The 16,731-nt window shown below is 37.6% G+C and overlaps 1 protein-coding gene across 1 annotated transcript; it reads right to left on the bottom strand.

Moving 5' to 3' along the window:
• Positions 1-2,756: 2,756 nt before the first annotated feature.
• On the bottom strand, positions 2,757-15,283 carry LOC121175418 (cadherin-related family member 1). Its single transcript, XM_041029180.1, has 18 exons — positions 15,223-15,283; positions 14,965-14,967; positions 14,679-14,774; positions 14,157-14,302; positions 14,027-14,077; positions 13,580-13,669; positions 13,329-13,415; positions 12,104-12,220; positions 10,881-11,024; positions 10,708-10,786; positions 10,516-10,616; positions 10,221-10,424; positions 9,503-9,655; positions 8,862-9,026; positions 8,137-8,204; positions 6,413-6,641; positions 5,453-5,707; positions 2,757-3,684 (listed from the first exon to the last, which is right to left on the bottom strand). The coding sequence occupies exons 1-18, from the start codon at positions 15,281-15,283 to the stop codon at positions 3,142-3,144; spliced, it is 2,592 nt and encodes an 863-aa protein (XP_040885114.1). The 3' UTR covers positions 2,757-3,141.
• Between the last annotated feature and the right edge of the window lie 1,448 nt (positions 15,284-16,731).

Below are 16,731 nucleotides of genomic sequence, written 5' to 3'. Positions count from 1 at the left end.
GCGTTTTTTTCGGGCAAAAAAAGTCAAAATTTTTTTTGACCTCAAAATGTCATAAAAAACGTCATAGTATAGTAAGGCGTCAAAATCGGCCAAAAAAAGTCAAAAAATTTTTTGACCTCAAAATGTCATAAAAAACGTCATAGTATAGTATGGCGTTTTTTTCGGCCCAAAAAAGTAAAAAAATTTTTTGACCTCAAAATGTCATAAAAAACGTCATAGTATAGTATGGCGTTTTTTTCGGCCAAAAAAAGTCAAAAATTTTTTTGACCTCAAAATGTCATAAAAAACGTCATAGTATAGTAAGGCGTCAAAATCGGCCAAAAAAAGTCGAAATTTTTTTTGACCTCAAAATGTCATAAAAAACGTCATAGTATAGTATGGCGTTTTTTTCGGCCAAAAAAAGTCAAAAATTTTTTTGACCTTAAAATGTCATAAAAAACGTCATAGTATAGTAAGGCGTCAAAATCGGCCAAAAAAAGTCAAAATTTTTTCTGACCTCAAAATGTCATAAAAAACGTCATAGTATAGTATGCCGTTTTTTTCGGCCAAAAAAAGTCAAAAATTTTTTTGACCTCAAAATGTCATAAAAAACGTCATAGTATAGTATGGCGTTTTTTTCGGGCAAAAAAAGTCAAAAAATTTTTTGACCTCAAAATGTCATAAAAAACGTCATAGTATAGTATGGCGTTTTTTTCGGCCAAAAAAAGTCAAAAAATTTTTTGACCTGAAAATGTCATAAAAAACGTCATAGTATAGTATGGCGTTTTTTTCGGCCAAAAAAAGTCAAATTTTTTTTTGACCTTAAAATGTCATAAAAAACGTCATAGTATAGTAAGGCGTCAAAATCGGACAAAAAAAGTCAAAAATTTTTTTGACCTCAAAATGTCATAAAAAACGTCATAGTATAGTATGGCGTCAAAATCGGCCAAAAAAAGTTTAAAAAAATTTTGACCTCAAAATGTCATAAAAAACGTCATAGTATAGTAAGGCGTCAAAATCGGCCAAAAAAAGTTAAAAAAAATTTTGACCTCAAAATGTCATAAAAAACGTCATAGTATAGTATGGCGTTTTTTTCGGCCAAAAAAAGTTAAAAAAAATTTTGACCTCAAAATGTCATAAAAAACGTCATAGTATAGTATGGCGTTTTGTTCGGCCAAAAAAAGTCAACATTTTTTTTGACCTCAAAATGTCATAAAAAACGTCATAGTATAGTAAGGCGTCAAAATCGGACAAAAAAAGTCAAAAAAATTTTTTACCTCAAAATGTCATAAAAAACGTCATAGTATAGTAAGGCGTCAAAATCGGACAAAAAAAGTCAAAAAAATTTTTTACCTCAAAATGTCATAAAAAACGTCATAGTATAGTAAGGCGTCAAAATCGGCCAAAAAAAGTTAAAAAAAATTTTGACCTCAAAATGTCATAAAAAACGTCATAGTATAGAATGGCGTTTTTTTCGGGCAAAAAAAGTCAAAATTTTTTTTGACCTCAAAATGTCATAAAAATCGTCATAGTATAGTATGGCGTTTTTTTCGGCTAAAAAAAGTCAAAATTTTTTTTGACCTCAAAATGTCATAAAAAACGTCATAGTATAGTAAGGCGTCAAAATCGGCCAAAAAAAGTTAAAAAAAATTTTGACCTCAAAATGTCATAAAAAACGTCATAGTATAGTATGGCGTTTTTTTCGGACAAAAAAAGTCAGCATTTTTTTTTACCTCAAAATGTCATAAAAAACGTCATAGTATAGTATGGCGTCAAAATCGGCCAAAAAAAGTCAAAATTTTTTTTGACCTCAAAATGTCATAAAAAACGTCATAGTATAGTAAGGCGTCAAATTCGGCCAAAAAAAGTCAAAAATTTTTTTAGCCTTAAAATGTCATAAAAATGGTCGTAGTATAGTAAGGCGACAATAGGGCTTTGCATGAATTCACTAATTCATTAATAATATTTTACACAAAGCTAGATTTAACAAATGTAGCCACAGGACAAAACAGGGTATGGACCAAATTATTTTCAAATATTTATTCAAAATCAAGACAGTACAAAGACAGTACAAATATGTTACTTAAAGAACCAGGCAATTGTAATTTATAGTTAAGATATATAGTTTATCTCAACTCATTTAAGATAGAAGTTAAGATATTGTCAGATACAAGATATTTATTACAGCGATTAAATTGTTTGCCAACATTTTGAAGGCATTGGAGAGTAATATGGAAAGTAACTGCGTGTGGACCCTAAATGTTCAACACAGATTCTATATTTAAATATGTATATCAATAAAGGAAATTTTGTAGCTGTAAAGTTATATACATAGCAATCTGAGCTTGAAAATCTTAAGCATATAACTAATTTTTTACCAATAATATCCTACTAGTGGAGTTAGATGGTTTCATTTGTACTTCATGTTATTTACTGCTGCAAGATACAACTGGGAAATGTTTATATCTTGTCATACTGTATATCCAAAATAATGAAAATAATACAATGCTGTACATTTAAATTGGACCCATGTAAATTTATATAAAAGCATTTTTCTAGAATAACAGTCAAATAAATAAAAGCAACTCAGCTCGTGTTACTGTGAAAACCTACAGTGGCACATTGTAATCATTACAAAAGAGCAACTTCTCAGCTTTCAAGCGGCTGATGTAACACAGTAAAAATATTAACACACAGGTCCTTTAGCACTTTATATTAAGCAATGGTGTTTCTCATGACCGTGTCATTCAGCTGCATCCTCAAGTGAGATGTATGTATACACAGAAAGTCTTAGTAGTAATCCTCTCCATGGGCAATTTACAGTGTTGGATCTTACTGTTAAGATGAAGTAATCCTCCTCAAGATGGCAGTGTGGTGAATTATCTACAACTGCACCACCGAAAGACTCAAGCTCTCGCCTCTCTTTCCCTAAAGCAGGTCAGCTGAGGATGCAGCGGATCCCGCTTTTTTAATATCTCGTATTAAGACATAAATATCTGTAAACCTTCCTGTTGTAACGTATACTCATGAATAATCAAAAGGTAGCCACCACCCACCAGATCATCACGAGGTTCAGGTGAAAACTCTTGGACTGTAGATGAGCTAAGAGCAGTAGAGTCGTAAAAAAAAATGGATTGGGTGACCTCAAACAAGATGTTTGTGTTAATAATAACCTTGGTTGTTCTCTATGATTTTCTGCTCCAGCTTCATTTTAAGCTCTGAGACTAAAGCAGAGCTGATATTTCCATCTTTGCGGCGATTAGATTTAGCTTTCTTTGAGCCTTTGGAAGCCAGCGCACCAGATATTGTTGGTACCGCCCGGGGCCTGTCACTGGGCCGTGTGTTAGATGGGGGAGGAGGGGGCAGTGAAGGAGCACTGGGGGGTGGAGGCTTCAGCCGGGGGCTGCTGGTGTTTCGCTGGGGGCGGTTCTCTGGGTCACCAATGACAAACTTGTCTCCAGGGTTGCTGAAATGAACAATGGGCATCTTGAAGGTCCAGGGTTGCTGGTCCCTGGGCCGCCTCTTAATGACGCGACGTGCCGGCATGATCCTGTTGGACTTTGAGTTGCGCATGTACAAAGCCGTAGAGATCAAGACAGTCACCCCTACCAGAACGCTAATGATAACAGTGACCATGCCTAGAGCTTTCATAGGATTGTCTCTACTTTTCATTAAAAAGGCCGCCATAGGCCCCTTGAGAGGAGTCTGTAAAAGAGCACAAATAAAATTGTTTAAATCAAGTCCACGTGACTGAATCCAAGCGTTAGCGCAGCATTTGTCCGAAGCATGCAAGCATGAAGGATGGATGAGCAAAGCACTGACAGAGGAGTCCCAAACATGTCTACCAACAATGTAACACTTCCACACTCACACTCAGGCATCCACATTCCTCTGTCCTACAGTACACAAGTGCTCATGCAAAGCTAAGAACTAAGCACAAGACTAATTGTTGGGAATGCGTCTGGCAGTGCGGTGCATAAGACACTGCCTGGACAAGAATGATGACAGTTCACGAGACCAAAACAAAGTGAAGTGCATGTTTGTGTGAGAAAAATAGAGACTGAGTGAGCAAATCCAGGTTTAAATCCCAAGTAAAAGGCTCCATCTTAGTCACTTTGAAAGCCAAATAGTCTGAGTCATGCTCATACAAATAGATAGACAGATAGATAGATAGATAGATAGATAGATAGATAGATAGATAGATAGATGGCCAAAAATTGGATTTTGGTAGTCTAAAAACCCAAACTATACTATAATATTTTCCAATTTAAAAAAATTAAATAAATAAAAAAAGGAAAATAAAAAAGAAACTTATATCATATTATCATATTATTCCTTCACATGTGCTCCAGTACTCTTTTACAGACAAAAGCCAACCAGTAAAAAAATAAATATATTTTTAAAGGTAAATAAATGAGTAATGGTGAAGGTATCAGTTATTTCTCACTTGACTCTGCGGATCACTTTAATATAATTACTCTCAGGGTTGATTCGTGACTTTTTCACTGCGTTACAGTACAGGATTGTGGATATGCAGATTGTAAGAAAAATGAGGGAAATGACAATGCTGAAACAAATTCCAAAAACAGTCAGCGGACGCTTGCTGAGGCCCATGAAGTATGAAATAATTCGACCTTTGATCTGAAAAGCACGATACACAACACAGAAACAAAACCAAAAACACTGAGTCATGTTATCATGAAGAGTGAAGGAATGAATACACAGTGAAAAACATAAAATGACTGAAAACTTTAAAGGATAATGATTCTGTTCATTTATATTTTTATCTGTATTTCACATCTGGCGAAGAGACCAAAACCAGCATTAATTTATCCTACTAATAAATATTGTATTGTCTTTGTAGCTACACCCACCTAGCCTATTTCTCTGTGCCATTATCCTTCAAAACTATTAAAACGCATAGAAGACCAAACCTTTCATAATGACGATCATGGGTACTCATTCTGAAAAGGAAAATAGACCAATGACTGCATGTTCAATGTGTTTTGACACTGTTTGCTTATCTGTGCTGTCAGAGAAGCTGGGATGAAGGAACTACTGTAAACTGGCCATTTTCACTGTAACAAAGGGAAATGTGACACGGCAAATTGGCACAGCAGGCAGCTGCTTTTAGTTAAAAAGCTCTGATAAACCAAATGTAACATAATGTAAAGTGCTTCCATTAGTTATGCCAATAGAGGCATAGCTATATGACGAAACAGACATTACTTGTTAGAAGGATAAATGAATTGCTGATTTCAGTCTCTTCATGGGACTTGTCGATAATGACCAAAATTATCCTTTAAAGAACATGACACAAATGAAATGTGACTGGCTGAAACAGGATGCTAAATTAGCAGCTGCATAGCAATGAAAACAGTGCCTATTATCATATGTTAAACTGCCTCAGTCTATAGCTTAGGCTTGGAGTAGAAAGCTCTGTGAGCATGCTGCGAGTCAGAGCAGGTCTTACCGCCTCAGTGATATCGATATTGACCACGGCTGTTGTGCTGAAAGATGGAGAGCCCCGGTCCCTGGCCTGGACCACCAGAGACCACTTGCAGTCCTTCTGCTTGGTGATGTTCTGCACAATCTCCATGGACTTGATGTATGACTTCAGCTTGATCTCCCCTGTGTCAGCGTTGATATCAAATGCGTTGTCAGGATCTGCTGTCATGATAGAGTACTCAATGACGTTGTTTGGAGACTCTGCATCTTCATCTACTGCCTGTAAAAAGTAGCAGAATAACACAGGATGGTTGAATATTTCAATAATTTCAATAACCTACATACTGGACAGCCAATATTGAGTTCATTTATCAATCAAAAGCCAAGTATTTGTTGTGTTAGTACATCACAAGAAAGCCCACAATATGGCCATGGAGATCAGCGATCAGACTGTAAAAGGGGATGACTGATGATTTATATTTCATCAGTGATGTTTCCGTGTGATAACCGAACAGAAAAAACCAAAGTGCCACAGCCACAAAGCCCACAAATAAGTGAAATACAATTTACTATACAACATTGTGGCTCATTGATGCATTTCTAACAGTTCAATGGAGCTCGATCACACAGAGGAATAAGCTATGTCAGGCTCTGGATATAAAAACAGCACTTGATAGTCGGATCATTTCATTGTTTGTTTTGGTCTTCTGATGTGATTTGATGACAATAAAATAAATATAAGAAAAATACAGAATATCATCAGTCTTATAATCATTTAGGCAGTAAACATGAATGAATTAAAAATACAGTGTCTTTTTTTTAAATATAATTTATCACTTGAAGTTCTAATTATTTTGGATGATATCATTTTAATATTTGCAGTCCTGGACTTCCATACAGTGGTTTCTAAAGGTCAGCATCACTACAAACTAAAAATAGTGTTTTTATTTTCAGTACAAGGGTAAAATGATACAGCATAATATACCTCTATTCTGACAGGTGTACCAATGATCATGGTCTTCTCCAGAAGTTTGTCATCAAATTCTGGGGAGTGGTCGTTCATGTCGAGGACAGTGACAAACACTTCAGCCAAGCTGTACTTCCCCTCCGAATCCTCAGCCTTGATGTAGAAGTTGTATTTAGACCTGACCTCCGCGTCCAGGCTGGTCCACGGCTGTGTGGAGATAAGGCCTGATGACGGGTGGATGGCAAACCTGCAGGTTCAGAGCAGTTCAGGCAGCGCATGAGTCACAGCCACAGCTGCGTGTTCTGCGTTGAAAACATCCCAACGAACCAGGTGTTTCTAGGCATCTTAATTCACAGCACAAGTGATAGTTACATCACATCATGTGAATCTCTACATGACTCACATTAATAGTTCACTGTAAAAAGCAGACTCCGTCAGGGAGCATGCAGTAAAGATATACTGATACTTACTCAGGGGACTGAACTGTCTCTATATGTTATACTTTTTGTCACAAATGTTTGTTAACTTGAATTTTATTGTTGCTAACCTTTAATTTTATTGCCTTTTTAGTTACACTTTTGTCTCATCAGCCTTGTACATTTTCAATTTCACGTTGATTTCTACAAATTGTTGTATATTGTTCTTTGCCGTATTTTTCTTTACCTGATGATTCTATAACTAACTGAACAGATTTCAGTTACATTTTACAAAAAGTTAGGAGAGCCAAAAAATAACTGGTTGATGTTTGGTCTGCGTCTACACTTCATGGCAGGTGATGATGGCAGGTCCACAAAACTCATGGCTACTAGCAGCTGATTCAGCATGATGGTCTTTCACTGTGAGCATTTTCATGCAGACCTGGATCCACAGAATATCTGAATATTTTCTTATTTCAAAGAACTCATGCATAGAATTTGAGATTTCCTGACTTCCAGGTGGGTGTACTAAAAACAGACACTGTGGCAGACAGCAATGCATGATAATACACCCCCTGCCGTGTGACAGACTGCACCAGTGTTCAACAGCGTTGTGCCTTTTTTCTACAAACAAAATCTTTTGCCTTCAGAATGACTTCAAATATGTCATTATCACATAAGTATTTTAAACACATGGTGCTACAATGACAAATTAAAGGATTCTACAGCATTTGGTGGTTTGTGCTTTCAGAGTACTTTCTAGTTTAACATCAGGCTTGCTGCCATCTTATTCAGTCATCTTTGCTGTCTCGTTTTCCACTGTGAAAATTCACAAGTTGCCTTGAAACTGATAACTTTCGCACAATTAACTCAGGTCGCTGCCTGCAGACCGGCATAAATTCTCACTTTTCCTTCACTGCATGCTGCCTTGCTTTTCAAAGCTGCCGTTTCTGTGGCTCCAGCTGTCACATTGCATGTTAATTGGCTCTCCCTATGTGAGACGGGCCAGGATGTCTATTTTTAACCCTCCAATCCAATTAGGAGATTAGCCAGAATCTTGCAGCCATTTTAGAGTGAGCTGTTTGTGCAGCAGAGGGGCCAATCAAACCGGTTTCCTGTTTGCCTCTTCCATCAAAGAGACAAAGATGAATCAAAACTAGTGTCCTGTTGGCAGAGTTTACCAAACACCCTGAACCTCTGAGGAGTGTTGAGTCATACCCTAAAAAATAGTTTTTAATTCTGTGAAACGTGTTTTGTGGAGGTGGAAGAGTTAAGGATCTGATCAGACTAAACCAAAGCTGGCAGGAGTGAAAGGTTTTTACTTACAAATCTGATCCTGATCCATAAATCGTGTATTTGACTTCACCCCAAGACCCTGAATCTGGATCATTTGCCTGGAGGAAAAAAAAAAACAGGTCAGAGATTAGAAGCAGAATGCGTATAGCTCATTTAATAAAGTATGAAAAATATAAACTTTTTAAACAAGAATTTTTTTTACCAATCTGATACTTTTCACAAAATTAAGATACACTGGTGGGCAACAAACTCAAACAAGGTGACTGAAGGTGATCAGAATACTTTTTTACTGGAGCTGACTGAGTCAGCTAGGGTCTTAAGCTCATGTACAGTGGGAGGGTGGGGGTTATAAGTCTCTTCCTGTTGTGAGTAGGGATGAAGGCATAAGTCAGCATGATTAACCTTGGGGCAAAATTAAGCTTTTTACTCCACGTTGCGTAGCTTGGACATATTGCCTGGCTGCAGGATACATACAGTGCAAAAGAAAGGGTGAGACAAATGTGCCAATATTTCTATTAATAATAACCCTCTCTGAGGTATAACAGGAAGCATACGCCAGGATGTCGCATGGAGACATGAATTTCATAATGAGGAACAACAAAAACAAAGCCAGAGACCGCTGAGCTTTTTTTGTCTGGCAACAACCTGCTTTCACCTAATGGACTGCACAGAGTAATATGCATTTATTGGAGGATTGATGGATTATGTAATCACTTTGTGCAGGTTAGAGCAGAGTTTAATCGTGATTGACTTACTGTTACAGACACAACGCTGGTGCCTCCAGGGGAGTTCTCAGGGACCCTGGCGATATAATACTCAGATGTGAATTTGGGGACATTGTCATTTGTGTCCAGAAGGTTGATCACTATGTCAGCTGTCGCACTGAACCGCTCAGGAGTGTCGATCTCCACTGCAAGCAGCTGCAGACAGACACATGCAAAGTGTGATTAAATTAGTGCTGAAACACTGAGTCAATTAATCAATTAGTTTATCAACAAACAAGGCCAAGAGTCTACAGCTACGCTATTGCCTTCATTGTAAAGAAAAAAAGCACTGCTGAGGTTAATGGTATGGTAATTGATCCAACAGTTGATATATTTCATTATGAATCCCAACCTGCTAGTGGCATTAGAGGAAAAATGGTGGATCACCAAAGTCATTAAGAATCATCCTATGTGCACTATGAATGTAAAACTTTCACAACAGCCTATCAATAGTTGTTAAGCGGTGGACCGACAGACTGCCTTTGAGCATGGCTAAAATTTATTGTCAACAATTATCTGAACGTCATCAAATATCTGTTCTAAGCAAAGCATATAAAAAGATAAGAAAAGCTGAAAGGAATCATTAGTCACAACCCTAGATTAAATATTGCTGTTGCTGTCATTAGTCTAACCTTAAAAGAAAGGGTTGGTCCCTTTTCATAGTCGATGCCAGATGTGTCTTCCACGATGATGGTCACCTGTGCTTCATTCAGGACTGTCTGGGGAACCACTCGCAGCACTCGACTAGGCCCCACGAGTCTCAGTTTAAATTTAGCGTTTGCTCCCTGCAAAGGAAAACAAACAGCAGAATGTAGGTGCTGTAAAGGAAATAAGAGTGTAGCTGTGAAGAAAATCAATGAAACTGAAGGTTCATCAGACTCAAGATGACTTCACCAAACCTGGGTGAATTAAAAAAAAAAAAAAAAAAAGATTTGTAAATGTTACATGAGTCATTAAGGCAGGATGGAGAAAATAAACATGATGGGATAATGAGTAACATTTTCATTTTGAATTCATGAACAGATTTGACAAACATTTTTAAATGGTGTTGCGTAACTGCTCATACTTTAAGGCTGGTTGGCAGATATTTATGCAATGTTGTACTCAGTGGTATTAGTACATCTGTCCGCAGAGGAACAAAGTCAACAAGACATTAATTTAAAAACACTCCTATTTTGGTTATTAGAGCACCAGCTTTCCATAAAATTATTGGCAAGTAACAGAACACTGCTGTATGTCTGAAGGGAATGTAATGAATATTTGTTGAAGTACAGCAGATACACACAGACCAATAAACCAAGTGGGAATTGAAGGATCATTGAGACAAGTGAAATCTGGGAATAAACCCACCTGATCGGAGTCATTGACGGTGATCTTAAAGCCCCGGAGGATCTCCCCTGCGGGTGGATGCTCATACATGGTAACCTCAAACTTGCTCTGTGGTCCATTTTCTCCGTAAAAGGTCGGAGGGTGGTTGTTGAGATCCACCACCCGGACTGTCACCGTGGTAACATCGTAGTCCAACAGCTGATCATTTGGTCCTACCTCAGACGCCTGGAGTTAAAAATTCAGTCAACACATTCAGTCATAAAAGCAAATCAACTTAAATGAGATGATGATGCATTTCCAGAGAGATAAACATTACCTTGACTTTAATTTCATATAATTCATTTTTCAGCAGAGATGGATAAGTTGTCAGGGTGATGCATCCACTGGTGCTATTTATGTCAAAGACACCATCACTACCTGAAAGGCGATGCCAGAAATGGTGTAAATGTGATATTAAAATGTCAAAAGAGCTCAAATTGGAATTCATTTCTTGATGTATGTATCTTACCATTCACAATGGAATAATGTATGGGGTTGGGATTGCCTTGATCTCCATCTTTGGCATACACAGTGAATATTTCAGAACCCTGGAAAAAAAAAAAAGTACTTTATGTAAACAAAACCGATGCCCTAATCACTATCACTGTTGTGTAGAGAACTGTGGAAAAGTGGAGGACTTACAGGAACCGAGACTTCGTAGATGTAGCCAAAGTAAGGGGTTCCTATGAAGGATGGAGGCATGTCTTGGGAATCAATTACATTAACTGTTATGGTGGCTGTGGAGGTCAACACCTGATGCCTCCCTTTGTACTTTCCTCCTCCATCCTGAGATTAAAAAATGGCAGAAAGCAAAGTTAGCATTTTATCATGTTCATGGAAATTATTCATTTTCAGTGGATTTAGTTGACACAGCAGTTTATGATAAAATAACAAGGATTTGGCTGATCTGCCACCACAAATTATTTTTAAATAAAAAGCTAAAGCTGGCTAAGAGTAACCAAATGTCTTTTTCAAGATGGTTTGATGAATTTGGTTTCTGCTAACCAGCTAAATAGTATCACAAAATAAAACAAATAAAATTTTGGCAATACATGTTCATTTTAAAAACTGGGCATGGCTTAGTATGATTTTATCAGGCTCATTGGTAGGATGTCTGGCTGTCCGTAAATTGGAATGTAAACCTCTTCATCCACACTTACCAGTCAAATTCAATATGATTGTAAATAGTGGAATCCGTAATTTCATTTGCCTGGCTATGTTAATTATGCTATCATGCTTCAGTGAGTGTGAAAGATGCAAAGACCTTTTTCTGTGTGGACATAATGTGGTAATGTCTTTCCTCAGATTAACCATTAGAGTTAAACTGACTGACAATTGATGGAAAAGATTATACCAAAAACAATTATATATTTGTTTTATCATAACTTTGCAGTATCAATTTTATTTGCCAAGCACCATTAAAGACAGGGATTTAAGTGGTTATACTTTCAGTCTGTTAATTTGCAGACACAGAGCTGAGGCACACTTCAAGTCACTCCCACTATGAGCAACACTTCACCAGACATTCGTTTACTTCACATGTACTGACTGTGAAAACTCAGCAAAAGTGTTGGCATTCAGAAAGCTTAGTCATGACTGAACTTTTCATGACCTTTGACCAGCAGCAAACTCCAGACCCCTGTACTGCCATGTCCCCAATGTTGCCTTGTTTCATGTGCAGAGGTAGACCCCAGACAATTAAAAATATTGTGTGCTTACAGATAAACTTTAGTAATTTTATATTTTTTTCTGAGCATAGATGTGATTAATGCAATATAATCAAATGCAGTGAATGGCAAAGATGCATGACTGTGTGTTTAACCATGGGAAAAACCCTAAACCAAAGGATAACAGTGACTTCTCACCTTTGCAACCACTGTTACAAAATGTGTTGGCGTGGTTTCGTAGTCCAGAGTCTCGCCTGGTTTGACCCTAAGGATCCCACTGTGCCCATCGATGGTGAACTTGGCAAACGGGGAGGTCTGATAATGCAGACAGTCACAGAGACAGAGTGGATTAGGATGACAGTAAACACATTACTTAGTTTTACTTGAATTTAGCAGTACAGTGCAATCAAGCTAATTTCAAAGATTCTTCTAATCACTCTCAACTTGCCTCACTATCAACCTTGACTTGATTTTTCGACACACTTCCTCCTTGACAGTTTTTTCCTCACAGTTAACACATTGACAGTAACAACTACTGTGCTGTCAGCTGTTGGCCCGCACCAAACCTAAGCCCCTAATGCCTTGCTCAAATGTAATTGAAATTTAATCCACTAAAGTAACACCATTTCCAGACTGCTCTCTGGTATGAGATTAATCTTTCCCCTCCACACACTGTCCCATCACTCCACATGGTGCCACAGCTCTCATGATGTCACCTCGACCTCTGGTCTTACCCCCCTGCCTGTTAGCGCCATACCAAGCCAGTTAACAGTATCACTATAAGGATAATAATGGTGCCCTCATAATAACAAGGATAACATGTTTATTTAAAATGGATTACAAAGTGCAAATGGGATCAAACAATAAAAGAGCATCAATAAAAAGCAAGCACAAAAGAGTAAAAAGATTTAGATAGTAAGAAACGCTTGCTCACGCTGTTAAATAAAGTTTTGGAAATTTGTTGGCAGACTTCAGGGTGCATTCCAGGATGCAGGAGGTCAAACGGTGTAAACTGAAGCCAAGCTATTAACAGCTCTACATGTGATTAGCAACATCTTACAATCAAGTCTGAATGCTCATGCCAGAGTAAAGATAGATAGAGTAGCCTGAGTGAGACAACTTAAAAGTATACATTTTTCTTTGTCTCTAAATGATAGGAAATATTTGGTTCTGCATGTAATACAAATTGGACACGTTGATAAATCTTTGCACCTGAGCTTTAAAAAATTATTAAGAACCAAAATAAATGCTTAGATTTAGTGCTTAAAATTCTATATGAAGCATCCAATCTGGTCCTAAAATTTAGTGGTAGCCTTGTTTTAATTCAGTTTCAAAAAGATTTTTCATCCAGCACTAATTGCACAAAGAGATGTCAGGGTCATAGCTGTGCATCATCTGCATAACAATGGAGCTCTAAAGTTACCTGTAGATAATAAGAGACACTGCCTCCTGAGCCTATATCCTTATCCGATGCTTGGACCCTGAAGATGCTACTTCCTGGAACAGAGTCCTAGTAAAGAGACAAGAGATTTTATAAACCTAAAACCCACTGTATTCTCAATTATTATTATTATTGTTTGACTCAGTCGTCATACTTAAAGCTTGATCATGGCATTGCAAGACCTTTAGAAGGGACTCATTGTATGGATTAGATTAGGTGATGATATACTGTACCTCTGGGATATCAATGATGAAAGGCAGGTTTTGAAATTCAGGTGGTTCATCATTGGCGTCAGTGACAAATACTCTCACTGTCTCAACAACCTGAAAGCACAAAAAAGAACAAAATATCAATCACAAATAAAAACAATTCAAAATTAATTTCCAGGTTACACAATTTAAATGCATTATTTTATTAAGGCCACACTGTAATCATAGTAAAATTTCCTGCTGTTGGTTTTCATTCTGTTTCACATAATTTTGTAGGAGCAGATATCACATATCTTTTGGCAGGTCTATCTATTTTTGTTTTATTTCACAATTACAATGTAGTGTTACCGACACAACTGTAAAAAGATAATAGATTGGAAGTTATGAAAGCAGAAATGGTGCTATTAATGCAGTGAATTCTTGACAAGTCAGTATAAACAAAAATTTATCACATAAATGGTAAGAACTTACTTTATTTCGACCATCCGTTATGCTCACGAGTACAGAGATTTCATCTTGTTTCTACAAAGAAAAGGTAAATGTCACTTTGAGCCACAGTGGTGACAGATTTTCAAAACAAGATTCTCATTGACAGGCTCACCTCTCTGTCGAGCTCCTGAATTAAAGTCACATTTCCAGATTTGGGTTCCACCTTAAAATATTCTTTAGAGCCCTTTTCGAAAGTCAGACCGTATCGTACTGGGTCCCCCTCTGGATCTGTGCCATTCAGGGTGTATATCTGTGTTCCTATATGGAAACATATGACAATAGTGTAAAACAATAGTTTCAAACTATCAAATGCAGGTAAAGCATGACATTTCTAGCTGGCTTTGTTAGCTGCCTTTATTTCTCCGTGTTTCTTATTCAGTGTAAATGGCATGTTTGTTAATCAGGTCAGATGAGCCACCACCCATATTGTTTTCTTCCTGTAAGTCTTGATGTACGTCACAATCCAAAAGGTATTACAGTGATTAGCTGGAGCCTCATAGCAGTGCGATCATTTCATCGTGACACTTACACAGTTAAAATAAACACATTTAAACTAGACTAAACTTCATCTCACGATGAAATTAACTGGACCTGTGATAGTTGAAGTCATCATTAGATTGCATGTGAGACTTACCAACTGGTGTGTCCTCAGAGATGCTTAACAAGGCCATATTCCCATTTGTACTGCTAGGTCCATTATCATAAAAATATGGAGCATAGTCTGATTGCCCTTTAAGAGAAAACAAATAAACATGATCCAAGTTATCTGAGTAGAAGAGAAATGATAAAATAATGACATAAATAATGACTATAAACAAGCTACTCCATGTGATGTCACATTAATCATATAGATTTGTCAGTATTTTGTTCTGTTTCTAAAGGAAATGCTTATGTAAATAAGTGATAACTGTTGCACTCACTTGCTAAAAGGAGCAGGAACCGAAAGCAGGGAGAAGGATGAGAAGGGACATGAATCATAAATATATTTGGATTTAAGTTTATACTACCAAAATACAAACAAAGACAGAACTACACATTTAAATATGAAGCACAAGCAACAAGAGCAGTCTGCACTAAGATGGACATGCCCTCTGTGTGTTAGAGGATTAACCAGATAAGAGCAAGGCAAGAAGTCTTAACCACAAAACAAAAATGAAAAAAAGAAAAACAAAGCCTACCCAAGGTGAAGCGAAGCAGGAGCAGAAACAGTAAAGCATGCGTTTTCTTTTCTTTCTTCATCCTGGTGGTGAGGTAAGGCTTGGCTGGCTCATGTGGAAGGCTTAGCGGAGGGAAAACGAGCAGCGAGTGTCGTGCCCTTCTGGAGGCGTCTCAGAAGCTCAGGAGGAAGAGACTGGGACAGATTCTCAGGCACTAATCCAGTGACGCATCCCTTCCCTCCGCAGACATCTTCTACCAGGCTGCTCTCACTCCAATTTCTCCTGAAGAACTGCACGGAGTTAGGGTTTCGCACAATGTGGTGTGATCATCACACCTATATGCACATGTGACACTGTACACCCGAGGCACTGCACCCATGATTGCTGTTAAATCAGTGACTTTGTGACATAACACACTTCTTTGGACTTATAATGAAGTGTTTGAAATCAGTGATGCTCTCACTATTATGTGTGCTCAAGTTTACACACTGGAAACATCAAACAAACATCCTTTCTAGTCGTGTGCTGCACATATGTCTCTCTTTCTTTACTTGTAGACACATGACACATTTAGCTCCTCTCTCTGGTGTTTCAAAGTGTTTCAGCAAACTCATTAGTCGCATGTAGCAGGTCCCACTGGCCTAAGCTTCCCGTGGCTGCTCTCCTTGGCAGCTCGGTGACCAACACAAGCCTGAGCTGTACTTGTGGGTCTCTGATGGACTTATAGCCAAGAGGCTTTCTTTGGCCTTTGCAGTTTACTTTCCCTGGGAAGCCCAGTGACCTGTCAATCACCACGTCTCAAGATACAGAGCATGGCTCAAGAGGGTGTAACTTGACAATAAGTATTGCTTGATCTTAAATTTGCTCAGTTTGATTTAAGTATGTCATCACCTCTAAAATTGTAAGATGTCCTCTTGGTATGATTCACTTGCAGATTAAGCAAAAAGCTGAGCTAGAATTTGAGAGTACAGCCCAAAAATAAACAGCTGATCTGATTAAAAAAAAAAAAGGAAGAAAGAAAAAAAAAGAAAAAGACAAACACTCTCTGAAGGCCAAAACTGAGTGTGACGTTTTGATCTTGTTGCCTACCCCGTAGCTGATGACAGTCAGAATCCCAAAACGTCATGCTTTTTATTTTTGAACACAATTTCCACTGTTTTTTAAAAAGTCAGATCCAGTTACAAGCAGGTGTTGTGTGAGTGTACGTTTGCCTGCCATTTCAGTGAGATGTTTACTGTACTGACTTACTCACTTTGAGGTGCAGACTTGTGTGCTTCCTGTATTCACAGGTATAAAAATAGTGTATGACGTTCAGTCACACTTGTACATCTCACTGCTTGGTAGCCAATGATAAATCTGCTCTGTTCACTAAAATAAATGCCAAATCCATGGACTTCTCTGTGTTTATAGTAGAGTTTGAGTGTGAAGACACAAGATTAAATGTTACTCAATATTATTGAGGCAGAAAATATAAACATGGAAGAACTGTGAAAATTAAAAAAAAAAAATTCAAATAGACAACCTATGTTC

This window comes from Toxotes jaculatrix, chromosome 21 (genome assembly GCF_017976425.1).
Source record: "Toxotes jaculatrix isolate fToxJac2 chromosome 21, fToxJac2.pri, whole genome shotgun sequence".
Lineage (NCBI taxonomy): Eukaryota > Metazoa > Chordata > Actinopteri > Toxotidae > Toxotes > Toxotes jaculatrix.
The sequence above is the reverse complement of the archived record's forward strand: the minus strand, read 5'-3'. Positions and strand labels throughout refer to the sequence as shown.

Coding starts and splice junctions, on each gene's coding strand:
- LOC121175418 (XM_041029180.1), bottom strand. CDS start 15,283: ATGAAGAAAGAAAAGAAAACGCATGCTTTACTGTTTCTGCTCCTGCTT. Junction 10,787..10,880: donor TCTACGAAGTCTCGGTTCCT/GTAAGTCCTCCA, acceptor TTTTTTTTCCAG/GGTTCTGAAATATTCACTGT. Junction 5,708..6,412: donor GTACACCTGTCAGAATAGAG/GTATATTATGCT, acceptor TACTTTTTACAG/GCAGTAGATGAAGATGCAGA.